The following is a 20884-nucleotide window of genomic DNA, read 5'->3' on the forward strand; positions in this document are numbered from 1 at the left end:
TTAGGATTGAGCTCGTCTGCCTCCTTGATACATCAGCTAATCTATTGTTGAGGAGAATTATAAGAAGACGAAGCTTTCTTTTCAGATACCTCGGGAGCAGACTTCAGGACAGAATTAAGGGAAACGTTGCACGCTCGTGATATTGTAACTTTATCTACGGGGGTTTAGAAGCGACAAAGGCATTTTAAACAGTCCAAGCAGTCACTCCTGCCAAATGACCCAAGATCAATGGTTGCCTTAACACATTCACAGCAACATTTTTGAAGTGAACTACTTTCTAGAAGAGGCACACTTTCATCAGTGATGTGGAATTATCTCTTGTGGGTGAGCTGCCGATGCTGTAATAACCAAGTAAGACGCTGTAAATGCTCACATCCCAGGTCTCTACTTGCAAAACTATTAAGGGCGAGCACAGCTCATAACACCACGAGCGAATGCAGCACGCACTGATATAGAAGTGATTACAGATGCAGGATCAAGAGGAGCTAATGAGACTGCCTGAAAGGGGTCAGTGAGACGCTGCGGTGCTGAGCAGGTCAAGCCGAGATTTGTATAATAGAACAGCATAGTCCAGGAAGGAAGTTTATTTGATGAATTTGTTAGTAAAACATCAACATGAGTAAAAAAATATATATATTTAAAAAAAAAAGTCAAACGTAAGACAGAATTATTGTTTTGTTTCATCACAGGCACATCGATTTGTTTTGCCAAAGTGTTTGGAGCCAATGTGTGCTTTTGATTTTCCTCAGCAAAAATGAACTTCCCACCTCTGCACCAACAAAATAATACCATAACCAACCCGTGTTGTTGTTCTTTTATGTCCAATAAATGTTGTGCACACTTTGTTTTTGGTTGTTGTGCAACCGCTGGGGTGGCTAGCAGTCGTCTGCAAAGCTTTTGACTTCCAACTCAGGGCTAAAGACAATTACTGAATCTGACAAAAGAGGCCTTAGGACATTGTTTTCATGTTTCTCCAACAGTGAGTCAAGGCACTCCGAGAGAGAAATCATATAGTTTTGTAGTAACCTGGATTCTGTCTTCAAGGGCAGGGCTAAACACTGCGGTTGGTTCATTGCTGGGAAGAGAATGGTGAATGAGATATGCAGCAGTGGGAATGGAAATAGGAAGACTTGTCCAAGTGCTCCAAACCTGATCCGTTCACGGAGTACAGTAAGGCTTCCATCAATCCACATTTCAGCTACTTTATGTATGAGAAAATCAATTCTACCTTTTTTGGGCTTCAACACAAGACCAGAATTCACGGAAGAACTAAGGAAGGAAGTGTGGCATGTCGGCCAATAGCGTGACAATGACACGCTGACCTTTTCGAGATGCATCATCGCCGCAGAAGACGTGCTGGTGACAGTTTGCGTTCATGTCTTCGGAGCTGATTAGCAAAAGAAAAGCAAACAGACACGCCACTGACGACACACTTAAAAAATAAAATTTTAAAAAAACATCAATAAAAAGCAAGCAGACTCAGGAATACGATCCGGAACGCGAGCAGCCTGTCTTCCACACCGTGTATGGTCTTCACATAGCGTGCAGTGGCAAAACAGTATTGTCTGCTATACTTTACGTTGAACTTTATTGCTTGGGAATATAGTGCATCTTTTTGGACCTGGAAAAAGTGGCAAACGATTAGCCCATTATTGTAAACTGGACTATGAGCTGTAAGTAGATGAGGAACTTACTTACACTGCAAACACAAGGGTGTATTAAATGTGACAAAAAAAAAACAGGTCATTATCTGGCAAGGGGCTAAAGTTTCTTTAAATAGAGATTATATGTATCCAAAACCACTTCTGACTTTTATATTTCAAGAGAAGAAGAAGTGGGTCATTTCCATTAAAGCCTTTGAAGCTCTTATCGTCAAATGTAATACATGGGGATGAAATGAGTAGCGCAGGGAAGGGAAACATACTTCTTATAATGCATTCTTTCAAATGTTGAATCGGTCTTCTTTTGAATTCTGCTCCTTTTGAAATAACTAATATTTAACTCGATGCCAAAGCTGTGTACAGTACACGATTGTTCATTTGGAGACAAAATGCAGCTTTTACTGGAAGGATGTGGACGGCACAATGTTTCTTTGTGTTCTGCTTCGCAATCTGATTGCATCTTAATCTGATCCCAGAGTACGATCTGTGGATGCGGTCATTCCATTAAGGAGTCCACTCATCGCTGACTAATCCCGTCACAGCAAATCCATTTAGGTTTTGCTTAAGAAACTAAGAATACAAATAAGCAAAGGTTCAACTAAGCACTGGCTGATTCAGTACAAACATGAATGCAACTATTTTGAGCTGGGAGGTCCAGCATTTGCATATACATCCATTTTTGGGGGGCTGAAAATTAAATCAATAGAGTTGTTGCCATTACCACTGGCTCCACCCTTTCTCCCTCAGATTTATGAACATAAAGCTGCAGGGTATAATGTATTTTTATTTTTTTGCTCCAAGCTGCCACATTTTCAACTTGTGCAGGCTTCCCTCTGCTTTAATTATCACTCTCCACTAACATGATCTTTTTCATGCTTTAGACTCAAAATGTGCATATTGAACATATTCTGATTCAGATGTACAAAACCGAATAAGGCTCTGCTGCTCATTATAGAAAATCTTCCATGCTGGTGATTTGGTGCTAATACATAGACAATCAGAACAATCGCTAAGCATCACCAGTTTTTTTTTTGGTACAAATTCCTCTAAAGCAATGTTTGACTCCAGTGCGCATATTGTCATCAGCATACATCACAAAGGTGCCTTGTAAACAGTTATTTTGAAGACAGATGAACGCTTTCTTCGCTTGTATCTGCCAATTAAAATCTGTCCATCTGCCACGCGGGATGACCGGTACTTTGTGTATTAAACACGCAGCATTGGGATGGGTACAGGCTTCGCATCACATCCCACACAGACAGCTGGGCATTGAGTATTGGATTCATGGACCAGTTCCAATTCAGTTCTTCAAAGACGGCCATGTGAATTGTTTTTCAAAGGCTTCCACAGACCGCATTGATCTGAGAAGCGGGTGGTACGGCCACGAGCTAACACGAGCACACATTTTAAAAGGTCAGCGCAGAGATTGTGGTTTAGAGAAGAGGAGATGAGAGAAGGCATCGTCTTTGACCCAGATAGGCTGATGGGCTTCCAGCACACATGGTGGACAAATAAAGGCAGTTGGCAAATGTCCACAGCGTCTCTGGAGCCCAGACAGATAGCTTGTAATAAGCTGGTCTTGATGTCACGCGCAACAGGGTTATTGCTTTTGAGCATCCGCATCGGCGGCCCCGTGGAGTGACGTCCCCCGTGTGAAGGTCAAAGGCAGACATCGGAGCCGGGACGTAATGCAATTGATCGCGGTGTTATGGCACCCTCGCGACTGCATCGTCAGGTGCCGTCCATCATTCACGGCGCTGCTCATCTGCTTAACGACAAACACTGAAAGCTAAACTGTCGATAACGCATGAGCGTGCAACCACGTCAGCGCAGGGCCAAGGAGCTCCGACCGAGCGGAACAATCCCCCAATTAGCTCTGACCAAAGTCCAGCAAACACGACTATCTGCACTGAACGGTGCATGAAACGTGCAAACCCGCCCGGGACTCAGCCCAATCCATCCCATCCTTATCCTAGTCCAAACGCTGAAAGGGCAACTGCCAATAATATGCCGTTATTAGTTTTTGGTTCCACTCCACAACTGTTTATTGTACTTTCATTAGCTGGGCTCCGTCATTCTAATTACACAGACAGGATAAAAGTTAATGAGCTTTTATGAAATAATGACGTGACCTTTTTATTTATTCATTTACACCGAAGCCTCCCTCGCCCTGTCTCCGCCCCCCTCCCTGTTTGGCGGAACGTCCCTGACATGGTCCAGACAGTTTGCACTGGCAAACTGCTGTTGAAATGCATGCAGAGTGCACAGCCTTGATAATCCACCCTACCCTTGTTCAGTATAGCACTGGAGTCATCTGACTCTGTTCATTCAGGTTTGCGCTTGAGAACATCAAATGCTCCATCAAGGAATTATATTCACCAGCCACATTGCACAATTAATACATTTTAAAAAACAGCACTGCCTCAACACTGCAAATTGGTGCACAGATATGTTCTGAACCAGCTGAGGTTTTAAACATCAATTCCCTCCACACTTCTGGACACTAGCTTTGAGAAATAGATCTGTGGTGGGAATGCAGACGCTCCACAGTGCAGCGTTTAGCTTGGCGCCATACCGTGGGACGGCAGCTCTTTCGAGCGCTTGAGATGTACGCATGATGGACCTTTAGCAGCCATGTTTTCATCTGGGGACCCCCACACTGTTCTGATGCCTGTTGAACTGAGACATTAGTTGCCCCCTTATGCGGATGCGGCGACGACTGCATCAGCTTCGCAGCTTCTCAACGAGACAGCGGCCAGTGAAGCATAAGGAGCGAATACAGAATCCAAAGAGTCGGAAGGAGGGCTATAACGACGCAGCTCCTTTTTCAGTCTTGTTCGCCAGAGTGAATGTGAAATGGGCTGTAGGCGTCATGCAAAGGGACAGTGTTCAGATGGGTCAGTGAGTCGCCAAATAGGACGGTTCCATGGGATGCGCAGCAGGGAGAAGCTGACACACACAGAGAGAGGGAAAAGAAGATTATTGGACCATTCCAAATACAGGAAGCAAAAAAGAACTTTGGATGCTCCTCCTTTTTTCCCCACTGTACTGAAGACTTTGACAGTGCAAACAAATGATAATGTCTAAATGCAAGAAGGACAATTTTAACTTTCAGAATTTTTAAAAAAGATTCAACAGAGGTAATATGAATAGAAACATGCCTGCCTCAGAGTATGAATGAGACAAGAAAACATTTGGGTTTCCGCATTTCAGCTTTCCCTCAGTCACTGATGTCAATGATTTAGCAGGATCAAATGCTCCCTCCACGCCTGTCCGTGGCACCAGATTTACCGGGGAACGCCGCCTTTGTTTTGACAGCCTGCGCTGACGGCGGGCGCTCCGGGAAGCGTGCGCCCCGCACCCCCTCCAATTTCTTAAAGTAGCGGCTCTGTGAGCGACGGACGTGTCACAGACTTTCACTGCAGTGAAAGTTGACTGGTCGGAGGCTCGCTGGCAAGAAGCAAAAAAGGAAAGAGGGGCTCTGGAAGGGAAGGGACGTGACTGGTCTGTCACACAACAGGAAGCTTCACGTCCCGTATATGCAGGTCAGGAAGAGTCAAGTGTATCATGCGCTCATGTTTGAGCCACCGAAGCCTTGAGCACAGTCTCCAAACGCACACATGGTCACCTGTCTTGTGTGATGTCGACACTGAAGCCGAGTTCACACTTTCTATGCAGTAGCAGAAACAAACATAGGCTTCTGTGCTTGTGCCTGAGTCATCAACAATAAGTGAAGGTATCACAGTAGAGTTTTTGCACACTGATTAGAAAATTGTTTGTCTGTATTTGCTTGTTTATGCACTCATTTAGTTCCAGATTGTGTTGCAAGGAGAAGCGACAGTGTCGGCTGCCACGTTTTCATGACAGGCCTCTCAGAGCACTGAGGAGTCCAGACTGTGATTTCCACCTCAGTGATATTGTACCTGATTGCTGGCCCCCTCGCTTCCCTGCTGCCTGCCACCTGTGTGCTGTGATGCAACACACACACACACAAATATTCACATGCCGCAAAAGCAGGCCATATCGCAGTATTTACTTGGCTGCTGATAGACGGCGTAAACACTGTAGCGCTTATGTGTCAGGATGAGGGTTTAGTCTCACGAGTATCACGTTAGGTTTTGTTTTTCATGTCACAAATGTGTTGCAGATCGCGATTTTTCCCAGACTTAGTTCAACATTAACACCCCAGTGGAAGAGGATAACAGGATAATGCCAAGGTTGATCCTCCGCTAGCGGCTTTGTGGGTGTGGGATTTGTGTGTTATTGTCATGAAAACGCATCATAGTGGATTTAGTTTCGGCCGCTTCACAAGGACCAAATACCAGAGTAAAACACGGTGGTATCACAAGCACCGCAAGTATTAAGGAGAGTATTGTTCAGGAGGCTGAACAAGGCGAGACTTCCTCTGGGAGGCGGCCTGCAAACGCAGAGATGTGTCGACTTTTTATTGATGCTTTTAGCACTGCAAAGCTAAAGAGCGGGTCCTCACTCACTCGGTACTACAGCAAAAAAACTCGGCAATCCGTCCTCACCACTTAATATTGCACCAAGGCCTCAAGTCGGCATGCAGGATGACGCGGCTAGAAGTCCACCAGGGAAGATAATCCGCTTCTTGTCTGCACGTTCCCGCGATTTGCTGCTTGAAGGGTAATAAGAGGGTCAGCTGTATAGTGATTCCATCACACGCCAGTCCCTCTTACGTAGTTATTGTTTGGGTGCATGATTATCAGCAGCGGCCGCCGACGGAAGCTCCAGTCGCGGCCGAAATGAATTGACGCCCCTTTTCTTTTTCCTGAAAATGAAAAAGGACAGATCCGCATTGGTGTCCGGTAGGGAAAGCGGACTGAGGTGATGGCGCGGACAAGGTGTCATGTTGTACCGAGTCTGAAAAGGTCAGCTTGTTTGACCTGAGGGGAGTCTTTCCAGTGACAATAAGAGGGTGAAGAATTCTTTACATTCACCAAATTGTTCACAATGTTTCTTTTTGCAACTTAATTTACAAATATAATTACTGACTTTGTATGACTTTGTTGCTATGACGGAGATAATTTAATCCATGGCTGCACAACAAGCATCGTTTATTCAAACTCAGAGGCATGCGTGTGCGTGTTGTTTGTCATTATTGCGCGGCTTAGCACCACGACGAAACAACAGCTGGCAGAGACAACACGACGAGAAGCAGTGTCCATTGTAAAGAAAGAAACAATAAACTTGGCACCGGCCTGCCGGCATAACGAGATTAACCCTATTTCCGCGTCAACAGCATTTACAGCGAAATCGTGTAATTCCTAGCATCCGGGATGACCTCCCCTCCCAGATGTATCCCCTGGCAACAAGCCCGCACAGCCGGCGGGAGAAGACAAAGATAAAGGCTGACCAGCGTCATCTTCAGCGGACGATATGTGTTTCTTAAGACTTTTGATGGGGAGACTGAGTCAATATTGACCTTCCCCAGCCAGGATATGTGTCAATGTTTATGCTAATGTGTGATTAATTGCACTGGCTGTGAATGAACATGTTGTCATATGACAGAGAATATACTGTGCAAGTAAGGTTTTGGTATGTAAATCTCGTGCTTAAGACATTAAACCCCAGTATAAGGTTTGAATCACCCACATTTATCATCTCCAAATAGTTTTTTGGTTTTTTGTGTTTTATTCCGATAAGCCATGAGCATAACTAGCATGGGATTTGAATGACAGCAGCATGAGCAGGAGGCACTTTGGCAGTCGGTGCTCATTTCCGTTGTAATTTGGTGACTCTGGTGCTGCATTAACTCCATTGGTGGTCCTGTCAGTTGGGAGTCACACTGACTGAATAAACAAATCTGTGATCAGCTTTGATTCTGGAATAACATCATCAGAATGCGAAGAAGAGTGCCGGCGAAAACGACCACAGGAACAATGCAAGTAATAATAATAATAATAATAAATAACTATAGATGTCAGTTCGACTGCCAAGTGGGTGTCAGGTGCCACGCAAGCCCGATCGCTAGCTCACTCCTCCACGTGTTGGAGATGGACAACAGGATTGAACTGCGCCTGGCAAATGCTCGCCCGGGAGGCCGTGCACATTCAAGCTGGCCGAGGCCTCACCTGACGGACGTGCGAGGGAGGCGCTGGGCTGGAGAACATTTGATTGACGGCTTCGCTGTAGGCCACGCCTCTCCCGCGCCACAATTGATTATTAATTCTTCTGAAAGTTTTAGTGCCTATCATAATATTTACGAAGAAGCTTCTCCACATCCTGAAGTATCTAAAATATTATTTTGAGAAGAAAATGAAAGAAATGTTTTTACTTTCCTTTGAAGTTTAGAGTAGGGAAGAATTATGCTTGAGTAAATAGCATTTAAAAGAGTTTTGGAGACCACGAAAGAGCTTTTTATGGTATCAAAGTGTAGTTTCAAAGATATGGATGCTTAAATGAAAGAGAATGCTCTAATCAGCCAAGTGTATCCCTCCAAGAAGCTTTAGAAAGAAATTGTTTTGCGCCTTGGTCTTTTCCTTCTATTTCTTTTTCCAACCACACCTCAAAATTCAAAGAAAATCTGAGAGTTAAAGGGAAAATTCTTGACTGGTCTGACAACATGGAATGACCCAATAGTGCGCCCATTTCTGCTGCTTTGCCAAAGGTGTTTGATCTTTGCAACTATAATACTATTCCTGGTTAGCCTTGCAGGCTGCAGCTCCCTAATTGAGCATTTGTCTTCGTAACGTGCACAGCCCAAGTTCATTTCAAGTTCAATTATGAGTTTTGACGACATCACCACCCGCTGCAATACCAAATCTCATCAGTCCCCCTCCTTCCGGTTCAGTTGCAATTAGCACCAGGGCGCATGACTCCTTGGCGTCTCGTTCGCAGTTTTCTACGCCGCGCGCTGCCAACGTCCACCGTTGCAACCGAAAACCGCCGTCTCGCGTCGGTAAGCACACATTTTGGGACCCATTTACTAATTACCCATCAGGGAATCCCAGCTCTGCCAACGTCCACCGTTGCAACCGAAAACCGCCATCTCTCGTCGGTAAGCACGCATTTTGGGACACATTTACTAATTACCCATAAGGCAATCCCAGTGCAGCAGTGATAATGTCCCTTCCAAATGATACTTTCTTGATTAAGGGTTGTATTCAGATAAAAGCAACAGGAGACACTACATAGTCTCTCTGGGTCGAATAAATGTGTGTGATTGAGATGCGCAGAACAAAATAATCCACAAGGTCAATTTCAGGATGAAAAAAAAAAAGTCTCAGAGGACATTAAATTCCTACTAAATTAGACCTTCCTCTGCGGTTTCTGACTTCAGTTTTTAATCATGTGTCCGAGCTGACAAATATTTTTTCTCTGTGTCTCAACTTTGCTCTAGACATACATTTCTCAATTCTTATATACTATTTAATTTGGGACACAAACCTTAACATTGTGAATGTTGGTTACAGTGCTTAAATTATTAAATCCAGGGTAGAGTTCCATTTTGCTTACCACAGTACTCCGGGTGTCAGTAGCATATCAAAAATCATGTAGTATGTGATATATAAGCATGTGAAAGTCAGATGACTACTCTGGAAGATTACGCAGAAATTATAAAGATCATTATTATCATTGGACTGGCCCTGCATTACTGACAGCACACAGCTTGCATGCATCTTTTCCCTGAGACAATGAGTGTCTTCAAACCTGCAGTGAGTCAAAAGGAATAAATATGCCGCCAGTCCAGCAGTCCGCCATAATGACCCAATTTACCACCGTCAGCCAAAGAACATCTCTGAAGATAAATTAAGATGGCACAAATGAATGTCTCCTCACAGTTGCTCTCCTCCACGAGTTCTAGATCTCCCTCTCTGTTTCAAAAGGACAAATGTTTCCTCCAGTCACTGTAGCACTGCATTGGTATTCTGCTCTCAATTTAGCTTCTAGCCAGCACACGGCAATCTGACACAGAGCACATAGACGGAAAAGAGACGAAGACGAGGAGGAGGAGGTGGAGGAGGAAGCAGGCAGACAGGCGTCCACAGCGAGCCAGCGGTGACATCATTTTCCGCGCCTTGAACCGCAGTCGTCCATGCGGCAGAAGGAGAATTAAACAGGTTTGTGAAGCTGCTGAAAGGTTGCTCAACACTTCCCACGTGGCAACATAAAGGCCTGGAACAGGATCAGAGCTACGTGCTTATTACGGTTTTGCAACTTTTGAATCTGTCCAAAGCAATGCAAAAAGCTAAGCAAAGCAAAAATAGCAAAAGCAGTTCATAAAGTATCTAATACACTAATTCACTTTTTTTTTTTTTTTTTTTTAAATAAAATAAAAAATTACAATTCACAGATGTTCCATCATACCAAACATCACAACTAATGTACAAGGCCAAAAATAACTAACCATCAATAATCATCATTCAAAATCTGTCCTGGACGAGGGAAGGGGGATGAGCATGGCCTTGATTTCATTTGAAAGCACACCCTTGTCCAAAGTACCTGCAAGCGATACTTGAGTAAAAGTATCGTAATAGAAAGTAACATCAGCAGAACTGCTGATCAGCTCAAGTCATTTTGTAGAATATTCCTTGAGTAAAAGGAAAATACAGTATCTGACATTTGTTGTGCTGAAGTAGCGAAAGTAATTTTCGGATATGAAATGAAGTATCAGAAGTATTAAAAAAAAGTTAGAATATTTTCTCATTCATTCATTCATCTTCCGTTCCGCATCTCCTCACTAGGGTCCCGCGAGAGCCGCCCGTGAGCTCAGTTCAGGCATGACGTCAAAGAACAATTTCTTCTGATTGTATTCGTACTAACGAGTCACGTAGATGTCAGAGGAAATGCAGTATACATTTTATTCAGGAAAGTAAAAGTGAACGTTTCCAGATATATAAATAACGACGCAAAGTACAGATATGTGACACTTCTACTTCAGTATGGTAACCAAGTGTTTGTATTCCGTTACAAGACTGTTCAAAAGAGTGCCACAGAAAATCATCCTGACATCATCCTGATACTTCACCCCCATTGCAGATTATTTTAGAGGAGCAAAATCCATTTCTGAATTTGTTAGCGTAAAAGAAATGGGTGGGTTGGGGAGCTAGACGTAAGCGTGGCAGGAGTGGAAGTGCTGACAATGGTCAAAGGTAAAAAAAGAGATAAGTGGAGTGAAGTGAGAGTGAGCGCAAGCGAGAGGAAAAAAGACGTGTTGGGAGGTGAAGAAGAGATGGAAAACCCAGATAGCCTTGAGAAGGTAGGGGTTGCAGACCAGGCAAGATGGATAAATGTGCAGCAGAGGCACAAGCACACAAGATATGGAAATGGGATGTGTCAGTAAGGAAGGAGGAGGGAGACATAGAGTTTGACATGAGACGACAGCACAGGAGCGCATGAAGGCGGCAGCGGCAGCTAAACAGACAATAGGCCTGCAAAGAAAAGAAAGCCAACAGCGTTTGATAGATCTAAAACTCCACTGTCTGTGCTCTTTCTAAGACTCATCTGGTCGCATCTAGTTTAACAATTCCAATAAAAGGTCCTCGATGAGAGCGAAGCCGTCCTCTGGGCCGTTGATGGCTTTCAGCAGAGTTTAACCCGGAGTGCTCTTTGTATTTCATCTCATTGATGATCTGACAACAAGGAAATCAATCAAGTGTGACCCGAGTGGTAGGTTGCTCCTTACCTTCCCTGCAGTACTTCCCCTTGAAGCGGGTGTGGCTGCAGTCGCATTCAACCTCTCCGTACTGGATGGAGCAAAAGCCTCCATTGAAGCACGGATTCTGTTTGGTGCACAGGTACTCCAGGTCGCTCTGGATGCCCTGGCTGTTCAGGAGCGTAGGAGGGGTCTCTCCCACCTTCAGGTTGGAGATCAAGCCCATGAAGGGGGGCTCGTACTTTACCGTGCTGGAGGTGAGCGCGGAGAGGCGTACGTCGGGCGGTATTCCGCCGGCAAACAGGTCGCTGACCACGGCCATCTCCTTCCGCTTGGACTTGACCTCTGCCACTTTGGTCTCGCCGTCCACCATCAGGAGAGTCTCCCGGTAGTTGCGGGTGAGCAAGACCATGTGCCAGCGGTCATCGTTCACCCGCGTCTCTGTGTGCAAAACGGCCGGCTCAGCACAGTGGATGGCGAAGCGCAGCTGGAGGCACCCGCCAGCGATCAGCAGCTCCAAGAAGTCACAGTTGCCGCCGTCGTCCAGGTAGAGTACTAAAGCTTTGCTGACGTTGGTCTTCAGGCTGAAGCTCAACTCGCCTACCGAGCCGGCCTCCCAGCGCCCATAGCGGGCCCATTGGCCAGGCGCCCCCCCAAACTCCAGCACCCTCACTCTGGACAGCAGGCTGACGAGGGCCAGCGGCAACAAGGGCCAACACGGGAATCTTAAGCCCCAAATCATGATTTAAATTCTCAGGGCCTAAATGATGCAGAGGTAGGACTGCCGTCAACAGATTTGAAATGTGAGGAACAATTTGTCACTCTTGGAGCTACCCAGGAAAAAGCCGACTCAGCAGTTCTTTTTTCCAGATTTCCCTGATCTAATTCTTTGTCCTTATCCTAACTCGCCTCTGTCTCTCCATGCGTTGGTGCCTCTACGAACTGAATGAATAATAATAGTAGAGCACAAATGGAAAGGGAGGTTAGGCGACGTCTTGGTCTCTTTAGTCCCAAAAGCACTCTTGATTTCAGTGGATGGCCATTCTTCTCCGAAGCACAACAAATTGGGAAAATAGAAGCCACATAATGACTGGGGCGAGGCAGGATCTGAGAAAGACAGACAAAACATATTATTTTAATGACATGTACATACTTTTTTCTTTTGGTTTGTTGATGTACACCAACATTGTGAGAACAAAGTCTTTGTCTATAAAGCTTGAGAATACAAATAAGAAATGTTTGGCCTTGGCAGAGGTTTCCTGAGGACCGCTGATGATGTGGCTTTTCAGAAGATGTATGAAGCAACACATGCATGCAACGGCTCATTAGTGACAGCAAACATACGTATGCAAACCCACACAGCATTGAATCAAACGTAATTGATGGGCAAGCGCCGCCGACCGAGTGGAAATCTGAATAGATGCCCTTGACCCGACCGAGACTTGGCTCATGATAGTGCCTGACGTCGCTCCCCTTTCTGCTCCCCTGACAGCGATGGCGTCAGATTAAAAGCGCAGGCGGGACGGAGAGTGTGTCATCCGCATAATCAACGTCTCAGAGGCGTGATGTTGATAGAGGAAGACGAGGGAGCACCGAGGGGGCTCATCGTCTCTGAGAGGTTGGAGAGGGTATTTTTTTCCTTCTTTAATATGGAAAAGAAGGTACAAACTCCTCCATATGTACGCAATGCGAGGAGGTCAGGTGCCATGTCGTTCAATTCTGGATGGAATTTTTGTAGTCCCATACTTGTAGCCAACAATACTGACGATCGAACCACTGAATGATAACGCTAAACGATTTTCTCCATTTTCTAGTCATCAAAATATCTTTTTTTCGTTTTGAAACCACATGAATCTCTGCATGCCAGACCAAAGCAAGCAAACTTGTTGTTTGAGTGGCAGTACATCTAATTGTTTGCTGAGTACGAGACAACCCTCCGACATCTGAAAGCCTCTGCAATCGACGACTTAAACTGAATGTTTAATTCTTCCGTGTCGGGTTGGTGGCATTAAGCATGTTGGTGAATTTGTGACCTCCAAAATTCAAGGACACTGAAGAAGCTTAACAAGTCTGGAGGCACAACTGCAGCTCTGAGGAAAGTGGCCATGTGTGCATGTGCCAAGATAGATTGAAAATGGATTGTGTTTGCAGTCATGGCGGTTCTCGTCAGGAAGCTTGTCGACGTTTTGTTTATTTGCTTTATATTCACACATGCGTTTCACTCTAGGATTTCATCTTATGTCGCGATGTACAGTAGACATGTAAAAACATGATCCAGACAAAGCAGTTACCTGTGCTCTGCATCCAAAAACGCAATGTTTAGCACAAACAACTGCTTCCAGTGCCTTCCATTTTGTTTCATTCCCGGATTTGGCTCAGCTGTTGCCGTGTGAAAAAGCACAGCTCTCTCTCACTCGCAGCGCGAGAGGCCAGTTGAGTGAAAGAGCAATCTGCGCACCCTGACCCTTCTCCTTGTCAAAGTGAAGCTGTGCAACGCCTCAGGATAGCCGCATGGTCATGTGAGCGAGAAGCGACCTATTTCCTCCCACATCAAGCCCGTGGGAGATGTTAGCATCGGGATCTTGACACAAACTCCTCCCATCACTTCAAGGAGTCTACGCCGCAAACTGTCCCATTTCATATTTATATCGTCACTTGTGGCAAAGTGGGACTTTTAGAAGAGCGGAGTACATAACATAAAGTATGTAGCTGAGCATAAATACACAAATATTGCTTAAAGTGTACGTTTCCTTGCATGTAACTTAAGTACACGCTTTTAAATGTAATAAATGTCAAGGTCTTGACTTTTGATGCCACCCTTGCATCAAGATTTCATCTTGCTTCTTCAGATAAAAAACATATGACTCCTGGCTACTAGTGCTATGGTGCATAGCCTGCATGTGCGTGTGTGTTTACTGTGCTTCTCATTTGACATGTTTTTAAAATTCCGACGTTGACAATGACTTTGAAAAAGTCAAACTGTAATAATCCAGACAAACAATAAAGAAAGCGTACCTCAAACATGTATTTACATATTCATTCGTTTGCACAAACATCATTGTGTGCGGATTATACACAGTTAATACACACTTACGACTGAACAAAACACACACGCGCACGCACACACAAACACACAGCATATTCCAGTCAGGCAGGAGTCATTAATCCTGTAAGAAGCTCAGCGGGGAAGCATCCGTCAGCACGAGGCCGCTGCCACCGCGCTCTAATTAACCAGAGACTCACACCGGGAAACCTTTAATATTCAACATGGGCAACATGCAAAAACGAGAAATGGCATCATGCAAATTTACGGGGGAAAGTGCCACTTAGTCCTTTTGGGGTATCGCATTTGGAAAGGGTTGAAAACTGGGGACGACGGCGAGAAGAGGGAGATTCAAGCTTCATTTCACAAATTTCATTCAGACTAGCTAAGCTAGCTAAGCTTTTTTTCTCCCAAATTTGACCCAGGAAATTGCACACTGCAGAAAAATCTGAAGCTAATAAAAACCTCTTCTCCTTGGCGGAGGTAATAAAAAGAATGTGCAAATAAAATGCCAAGCACCCTGATGACGCCTATCCAGATGCGAGCACTCCTCGTCGCTTTGCTGGGCCTTGTCAGCTCTAAGCCGCCGGTAGAACGGCCTGCGCGAACTGCATTTATCCCCAATGAGGAGATGCTAATGAAGCAGATCAAGAGCTTTAGCCTTGCTGTTAGCTCGGCAGATTAATCTCTACTTACAGCGGGAGTCCTCGTCGTTTCATCGTTTTGGCACGGGAACCTCGACGAGGTGAATCATCGAGGGAAATGTGATTGCTGTGCAAGCTGAAATGTAGTTTCTGATATTTTGACCCCAGGAATCTTAAAAACACCTCTCAGTATGATACAGTGCAGTTTTGACAGACTACTATTATTAATACATTCATTCTTGTATTGTGCAGGTGTGCCTAATATTCCATATCCGTAATTCCGTTCTTCCAGGAGCATATCGAGCAGGAGTTGTTTTATCCCAGAATGGGTTATGTTACCAGCAGGCAATCAGAGCCTCAAAAATTCAAATTGACTTTTTGCTGCTTATGAATTATTTGTTCTCACTACTATAGAGTATTTATGTATATCAAATGAGGGATGTCTCTGTCAACATTTTTTGCACCCGAGTCCGCTTCACTTCATTTTGAGTATCTGCCGAAACAGCGTCCTGAGCAGAAAAATAGTTGCGGCTTGAATAAACCCCATGTGGACGTGGTTTTCTGCCTCTCTACTTCAGGATTATTTTAAGAAAAACATAAAAAAAAAAAAAAGGGATATATTTCACTCGACACATCATCATCAACTCAAATAAAAACCATTGGAAAAAAATCCGACAGCATTTGCTATAAATGGAAGAATTCTATGATGTAGCGGGGTCGCGAAAGGTGGAACTTGGAATAGCGGGGGATCTGGAATGTTAAACCGCCATCAAAGGCAGCTGGCGGCAACAACAGCATGTTTACAGTATGCAACGTTATCTCTCTGAGTATGATACTTAACTACTTCCTGTTGAGATGTTGTGCATGCGTGAAATGTTTGCTGTGGGCACTGAGGGAATATGGCCGATTAGGTTTGAGTGCGTGGGTGGTACTATGCGCGTGTGCGCGCGCGCATGCCCGCCAGCATGCGTGTGGCTGTCCTGGTGCCTGGAGATGTTTTTGGGTAGGAAAGCACAAGGCTCAGTGGCCAGGCCTCGGGACTCTCCCGTTTCCAATTAACCAGCCCAGCAGCCTACAGCTCCGCCGGCCTTATCTACGAGAAAAAGAGGCGAGGGTTTCAGAGGCGGCCGAGTGAGGCGGCACGCAGGCAAAAAGACAGAGGAGGCTGGCGGAGATAACGAGAAGACGAGCTGGAGCTGGCAGAGGGGCAAGAGAGGCTTGCGCTGTATCTTTCAACTCCAAAAACCTCTTTCTTTCCTTCCATCCCTTCATCCTCTCTGCACAAGCATCTGTACTATAGTCGAAAATAGCCACTGAGGTGAAAAAGTACTTTCTTTCAACAACGGGACTTAAAAATAAACCTCACCTGACTCGATCCAAGTGGTGAATCCGTACACAGCGGTGCCTTGAGATACGAGCGACATGACTAGCGCGGGATACGAGCCATCGTTCGGCCCATCTTTTGCTTTAAGTCGCGAGTGCAAACTTCAGGTACGAGCGCCGTTTGGTGCGACAAACTCAACTCACTTCACAATAAACAGCAAACAGTGAACCATTCTTCTAAAAAGGCTTCAAGCTGTTTATTGCCCTGAAGTTTACGGTCATGACCATAAAACAAAGGCAATTACATGTTGTGTATTTAAAACAACGTTGCCTTCGGAATGCTCCCGCTAGCTTAATGTCGACCCCGGATAACGCCATAGACTGGTGTCAAACTCAAAGCCCGGGGGCCAGATCTGGCCCGTCGCATTATTTCATGTGGCCCGCAAAAGCAAATCATGTGCGTCGACTTCATGTTTCTTGTTAAAATACCCAAATTAGAAATTGTCTTAACCTTCAGTAACATCGCGAAGAGAGTTGCGAACCTTTTTTGTCCCCCTTAAAAAATGTATTGGATAAATTTTAACAGTTTTCATTCAATTCTAATTTCAAACCTAGTTATACAGGTCTCCGTTACGATGAAGGCAACGGCACGCTACACTTGCTTACATTAGACGAACAAAAACAACAACTTTCATGTATTGTAGTATTTGTCTGGCGCTGTCTGCCAAAACGTGGATATTTCAGCTCACTTATAACTTGAGAAAACACCATGCAGTAAATTGCAAATGTTTTTGTTGTTTATCTTTTCATAATTTTTTTATTGTTTGTGCTATTTACTCAGTACTTGAGTAATTATTTCACTGTGTACTTTTTACTCTTACTCAAGTATTTTTTGGGAGGGCTACTTTTTACTTTGAGTCACATTATTGTCAAGTCACAGTATTCTTACTTGAGTACAATATTTGGCTACTCTACATTTTTGCTCATCAGATCAGCCAGTGTCGTATTTGTTGCGCTGGTCTTTTGTATTTTCGCGTTGAGGTCGCTACGGGTCGTGGCCCTGGTTGCAGTCCCAGCGGAACCGGGAACCACACGTAGCATCGGTGACAAGAGCCGGTCCGCGAGTCCAACTTGTATTAATTAGCAAACGCGCCTACATTTTTCTAATTAGTTTACGGATGTTAATGTTTAATTTATTAAGCGACGGAGCGATGTTACGGATTATGTCACAACAGAATGAACTAAGTGAAAGTGAAAACAGACAATGGGTTTCGTCAATTCTTTTCCACAATGAGAGCACTTAAAGAGGAGGATCCTATTCGTGTGGCACAGCTTGAAGCTGGCATCAGGTGCAGGTGGAGATGGGCCTGGCTCAAGTTGGAGGCCAAAACAAAAAAGCAAAGAAATGAGGCAAATTTCATTTTAATCTTAGATTTGTACATCAACATGTACTTGAGCGGTGGAAATAAATGTTTTTCTGCGTGAAGCAAATTTGTTGATTCTGCCTAATTGTCCTCTTCAGAGTCTTCCAGATTAATTATAATATAATAATGAAATAATAATAATTGATGTTCATAACAAAAGAATTCTCGGCAGGGGCCCGGGGGATCCCCCCAGATCCCCGCTACAATGTTTTGTTTGTTTTTGTCACCTTTTTCATCCCTCTGGCGTTTGCATGTCTGCTACCAGCCCTCTGAGGGAAAGCATAACTACAATGTGGCCCACGACAAAAATGAGTTTGACACCCCTGGTAAGGGTTAGCATCAATAGTTGCGACGCTGTAACCTTTCAAGCAATGTCTATTTGAACACAAATGGTGGAGAAACACATGCAGATAGATAACAATACTTGCAGGCATACATTCTTTATCCTTTTATTCAAAAAACAATCAGTGAAAGTAGTGTCGACTCTTCGTATGTTTCTGTAGGACTGTATTATACTGCCCCCGGTGGCCAAGGCAGGCACACCATAAGGAGCAGTACAAAGAATTGAAGCATAGAATCCTGAAGCAAAAACTGATTAATTCTCTGCATTGTATTTAATTATGATATTAGCATTCCCTGTTTTTATGAAGTAGAACTAGTAGTGCTATTTTCCTGAGTAAAACATTCCAAAGCTTTTTGGGGGCGTATTCGCAAGGCTGGAAGCGATAATGTGACTTCCATTTCAATGTAGAAAGAACGATGTTTTGCAATATGCATGTTTGGAGTCACAACTGTGGTCACGGAAGGAATTTAACTCGTATCCCAAGCTGCCACTCGAATCAGAAGCTCATGAGTGGTAACCTGAGATATACACTTTCATACTATTTGACTCACTTCAAAAGACACATTGTAGAATGGCATTTGCAGCAACATCCATCCATGAATCCCAATTGTCTTCATGTAGTGATCTTCATAGGCCACAAAGGCCACAGCAGGGCAAGCATCCAGTTGCAAAAAATCATCACACTGGCGGAGTTGTGACATTTTGCAGCGTCAGCAGAGAAGAATCGGAGCAAACACACTGGAGGCCTCAACGATGAACTCAATAGTGCAGCTTTGCTATGTCCAGATATCAGACAACGCACACTGCTATGTCCGCTCTGTGAGCAATGCGTTTAATGTCACACCCCCGGAAGAATCTGGGCTCATTTACAGTCCTCTCAATTCATTTAGTATCCTTCCAAAGGTGGCATACCGATCCCCTCGAAGGCAGAACCTCACCGCGGATCTGCGGGCCCCGCTCCTCTTGCATGCAAGGCTCAGTATCACGCCCGCGCCTCATTTGTGGCGTCGATCGCTCAGGCGAGCGGAGACGTGACGAAACGCACAAGCGACGTCTCTCCTCTCCGAATAAAACATCGATTCGGCTCTCCTTTGGCGGGCACGGCTCTTAATCCGAATGAGCGGGAACATGCGCGGGCATGGCGGTACTGCTTTGTGACTCACAAGGGGGAAGTAGCACGAATGGGGCTTGAGAAGATGCGAGGTGACACGTAGCTTTGTGTGTGTGCACGTGCACATATGGACAGTGGGACAACTATGCTAAACACAATGTGTGCGCGTGCGTGTGTGTGTGCGTAATATGCACATATTTACAAGCCTCCAGGCGGATGTCGTTAGAGAATAAAGAAATAGATTATGTAAGCAATGCTCACTCTTTCTGGATTTTAAAAACAAGGTAATGCAGGAGGAATTCTTTGAGCATCCACCCTGAACAAACCGCTTCCTCTTTGGGGATAGTAAAGATGGAAACAAGCTGAGTACACAAAGAATGTACAGGTAGAGTGTGTTGTCAGAGGGTAGATGCCCTCAAGGGTTCGGCTTTTGTTCTCCAGTGACAGCTTGGGCTTGGGGACATTTTTGGACCCTGATTTGAGTCCAATAATGATGTCACTGGTGCAATGTATTTGCTGAAAGATGCTCAAATTCTATGTAGCACAATACGAACACCGCTAATTGTTTGGTTTTTTTTGGTGCTATGTCAGAGAGGCGAAATATTCCTGTTTTTGTCGTTAGTCTTACATCAAAAGTGTCGCTGTCAAAGTGACTTTGAGAAAATGTGGCATTGATGGATTTTGGTCAAGTTGCAATGTGTCAGAACAAGACGAGATTAGCGGCAGCTGTGCAACAAGAGAGCGACGGAACGAGGCTGTCACTCTCTGTATCTGTTCATGTTCAATTATAAACTTCTGATATCCCGATATTTTAGCTTCCAAGCCATCTAACCCCCCTCCTACGATAGCGCCGTGACAACAGCCATGAGCCAAGGGCCCGCACTTGGCTCTGCATCAGTGCCTTCTGTTTCAGACCCCTGACCACTCACAGCAGAGTCAAATATAGAAGAGGGGGATGTGCAGATAAGAAATTGTGAAGAGCGCGCCCAACAGCTGAGGCGTGACAGGAAAAGACCCCCAGAAACATCCCCCCAAAAATGGTTGGTTATGATCGTTAGCAGGATCGCGTGAAACGTACCGAGAAGAACCGTTATCGAATCGTTATTGGCGGTAAAAAGCGTTGATTCAATTAATTTCTCTGTCCCGGTCTGCTCTGCTCTGCTGAGTGCTTTGGGTTGGAATCCTCACTTTGAGGACAACAACAAGGTAAGTGCACAAATGAGCAAAAGCAGGGTTAGATCAGCCTGTGGAGTGTTTGGATTTGAACATCCAATCATGTGTTTGAAAACACCTGCGCATGGCGCGTCACGTATTGGCAAGCACGGTGGCAAGGCACGGCGCGCATAACGGAGCAAGGAGCCCGTGCGGCCGTTCTGCGAGCGGGAAGGCCAAGAGGAACAGAGCGGGGCTGTGACATCCCTTTCGATTTCGAAGCTGCGCCGGCTGACGGAACAAACACAAAGGTTTTCATTACAGACGCGTCCCAGGTGAAGGCTGAGACTTATTCGTGGTCTTTGCGTGAGCAGCGCAGGGAGGGACAACTGAAGGAAAAGGCCCAAAGGCAGTTAGGGCAGACGCTTCAATGCCAGTGGCTCCGTTAAGAACATTTTTCTATGACAGCAGAGAATTGACCTTCATTGTGATGTCATCAAGCAACGGGCAATGCGTTAAAAAAAGGGGGTGCAAGCAGCTGCGTTCATTGATCTACCTAATACA

General features: G+C 45.0%; 1 protein-coding gene across 13 annotated transcripts in view; it reads right to left on the minus strand.

Moving 5' to 3' along the window:
• LOC133397963 (neurexin-2-like) overlaps positions 1–20884 on the minus strand; it is a 249840-nt gene that overhangs the window by 202151 nt on the left and 26805 nt on the right. For 12 of the 13 annotated variants that reach the window (XR_009767706.1, XR_009767707.1, XR_009767708.1 and 9 more), the window contains exon 2: positions 11311–12387. Coding sequence is in view for 10 of the 13 variants with exons in the window: in XM_061669454.1 (XP_061525438.1) it covers positions 11311–12022 (712 nt within the window). In the remaining 3 variants the exon portion in view is untranslated. Of the gene's footprint in view, positions 1–11310; positions 12388–18608; positions 19149–20884 lie in introns of those variants that run through there. The other variant, XM_061669450.1, reaches the window with a different exon arrangement.

The sequence above is a fragment of the Phycodurus eques genome, chromosome 23 (genome assembly GCF_024500275.1).
Source record: "Phycodurus eques isolate BA_2022a chromosome 23, UOR_Pequ_1.1, whole genome shotgun sequence".
Lineage (NCBI taxonomy): Eukaryota > Metazoa > Chordata > Actinopteri > Syngnathiformes > Syngnathidae > Phycodurus > Phycodurus eques.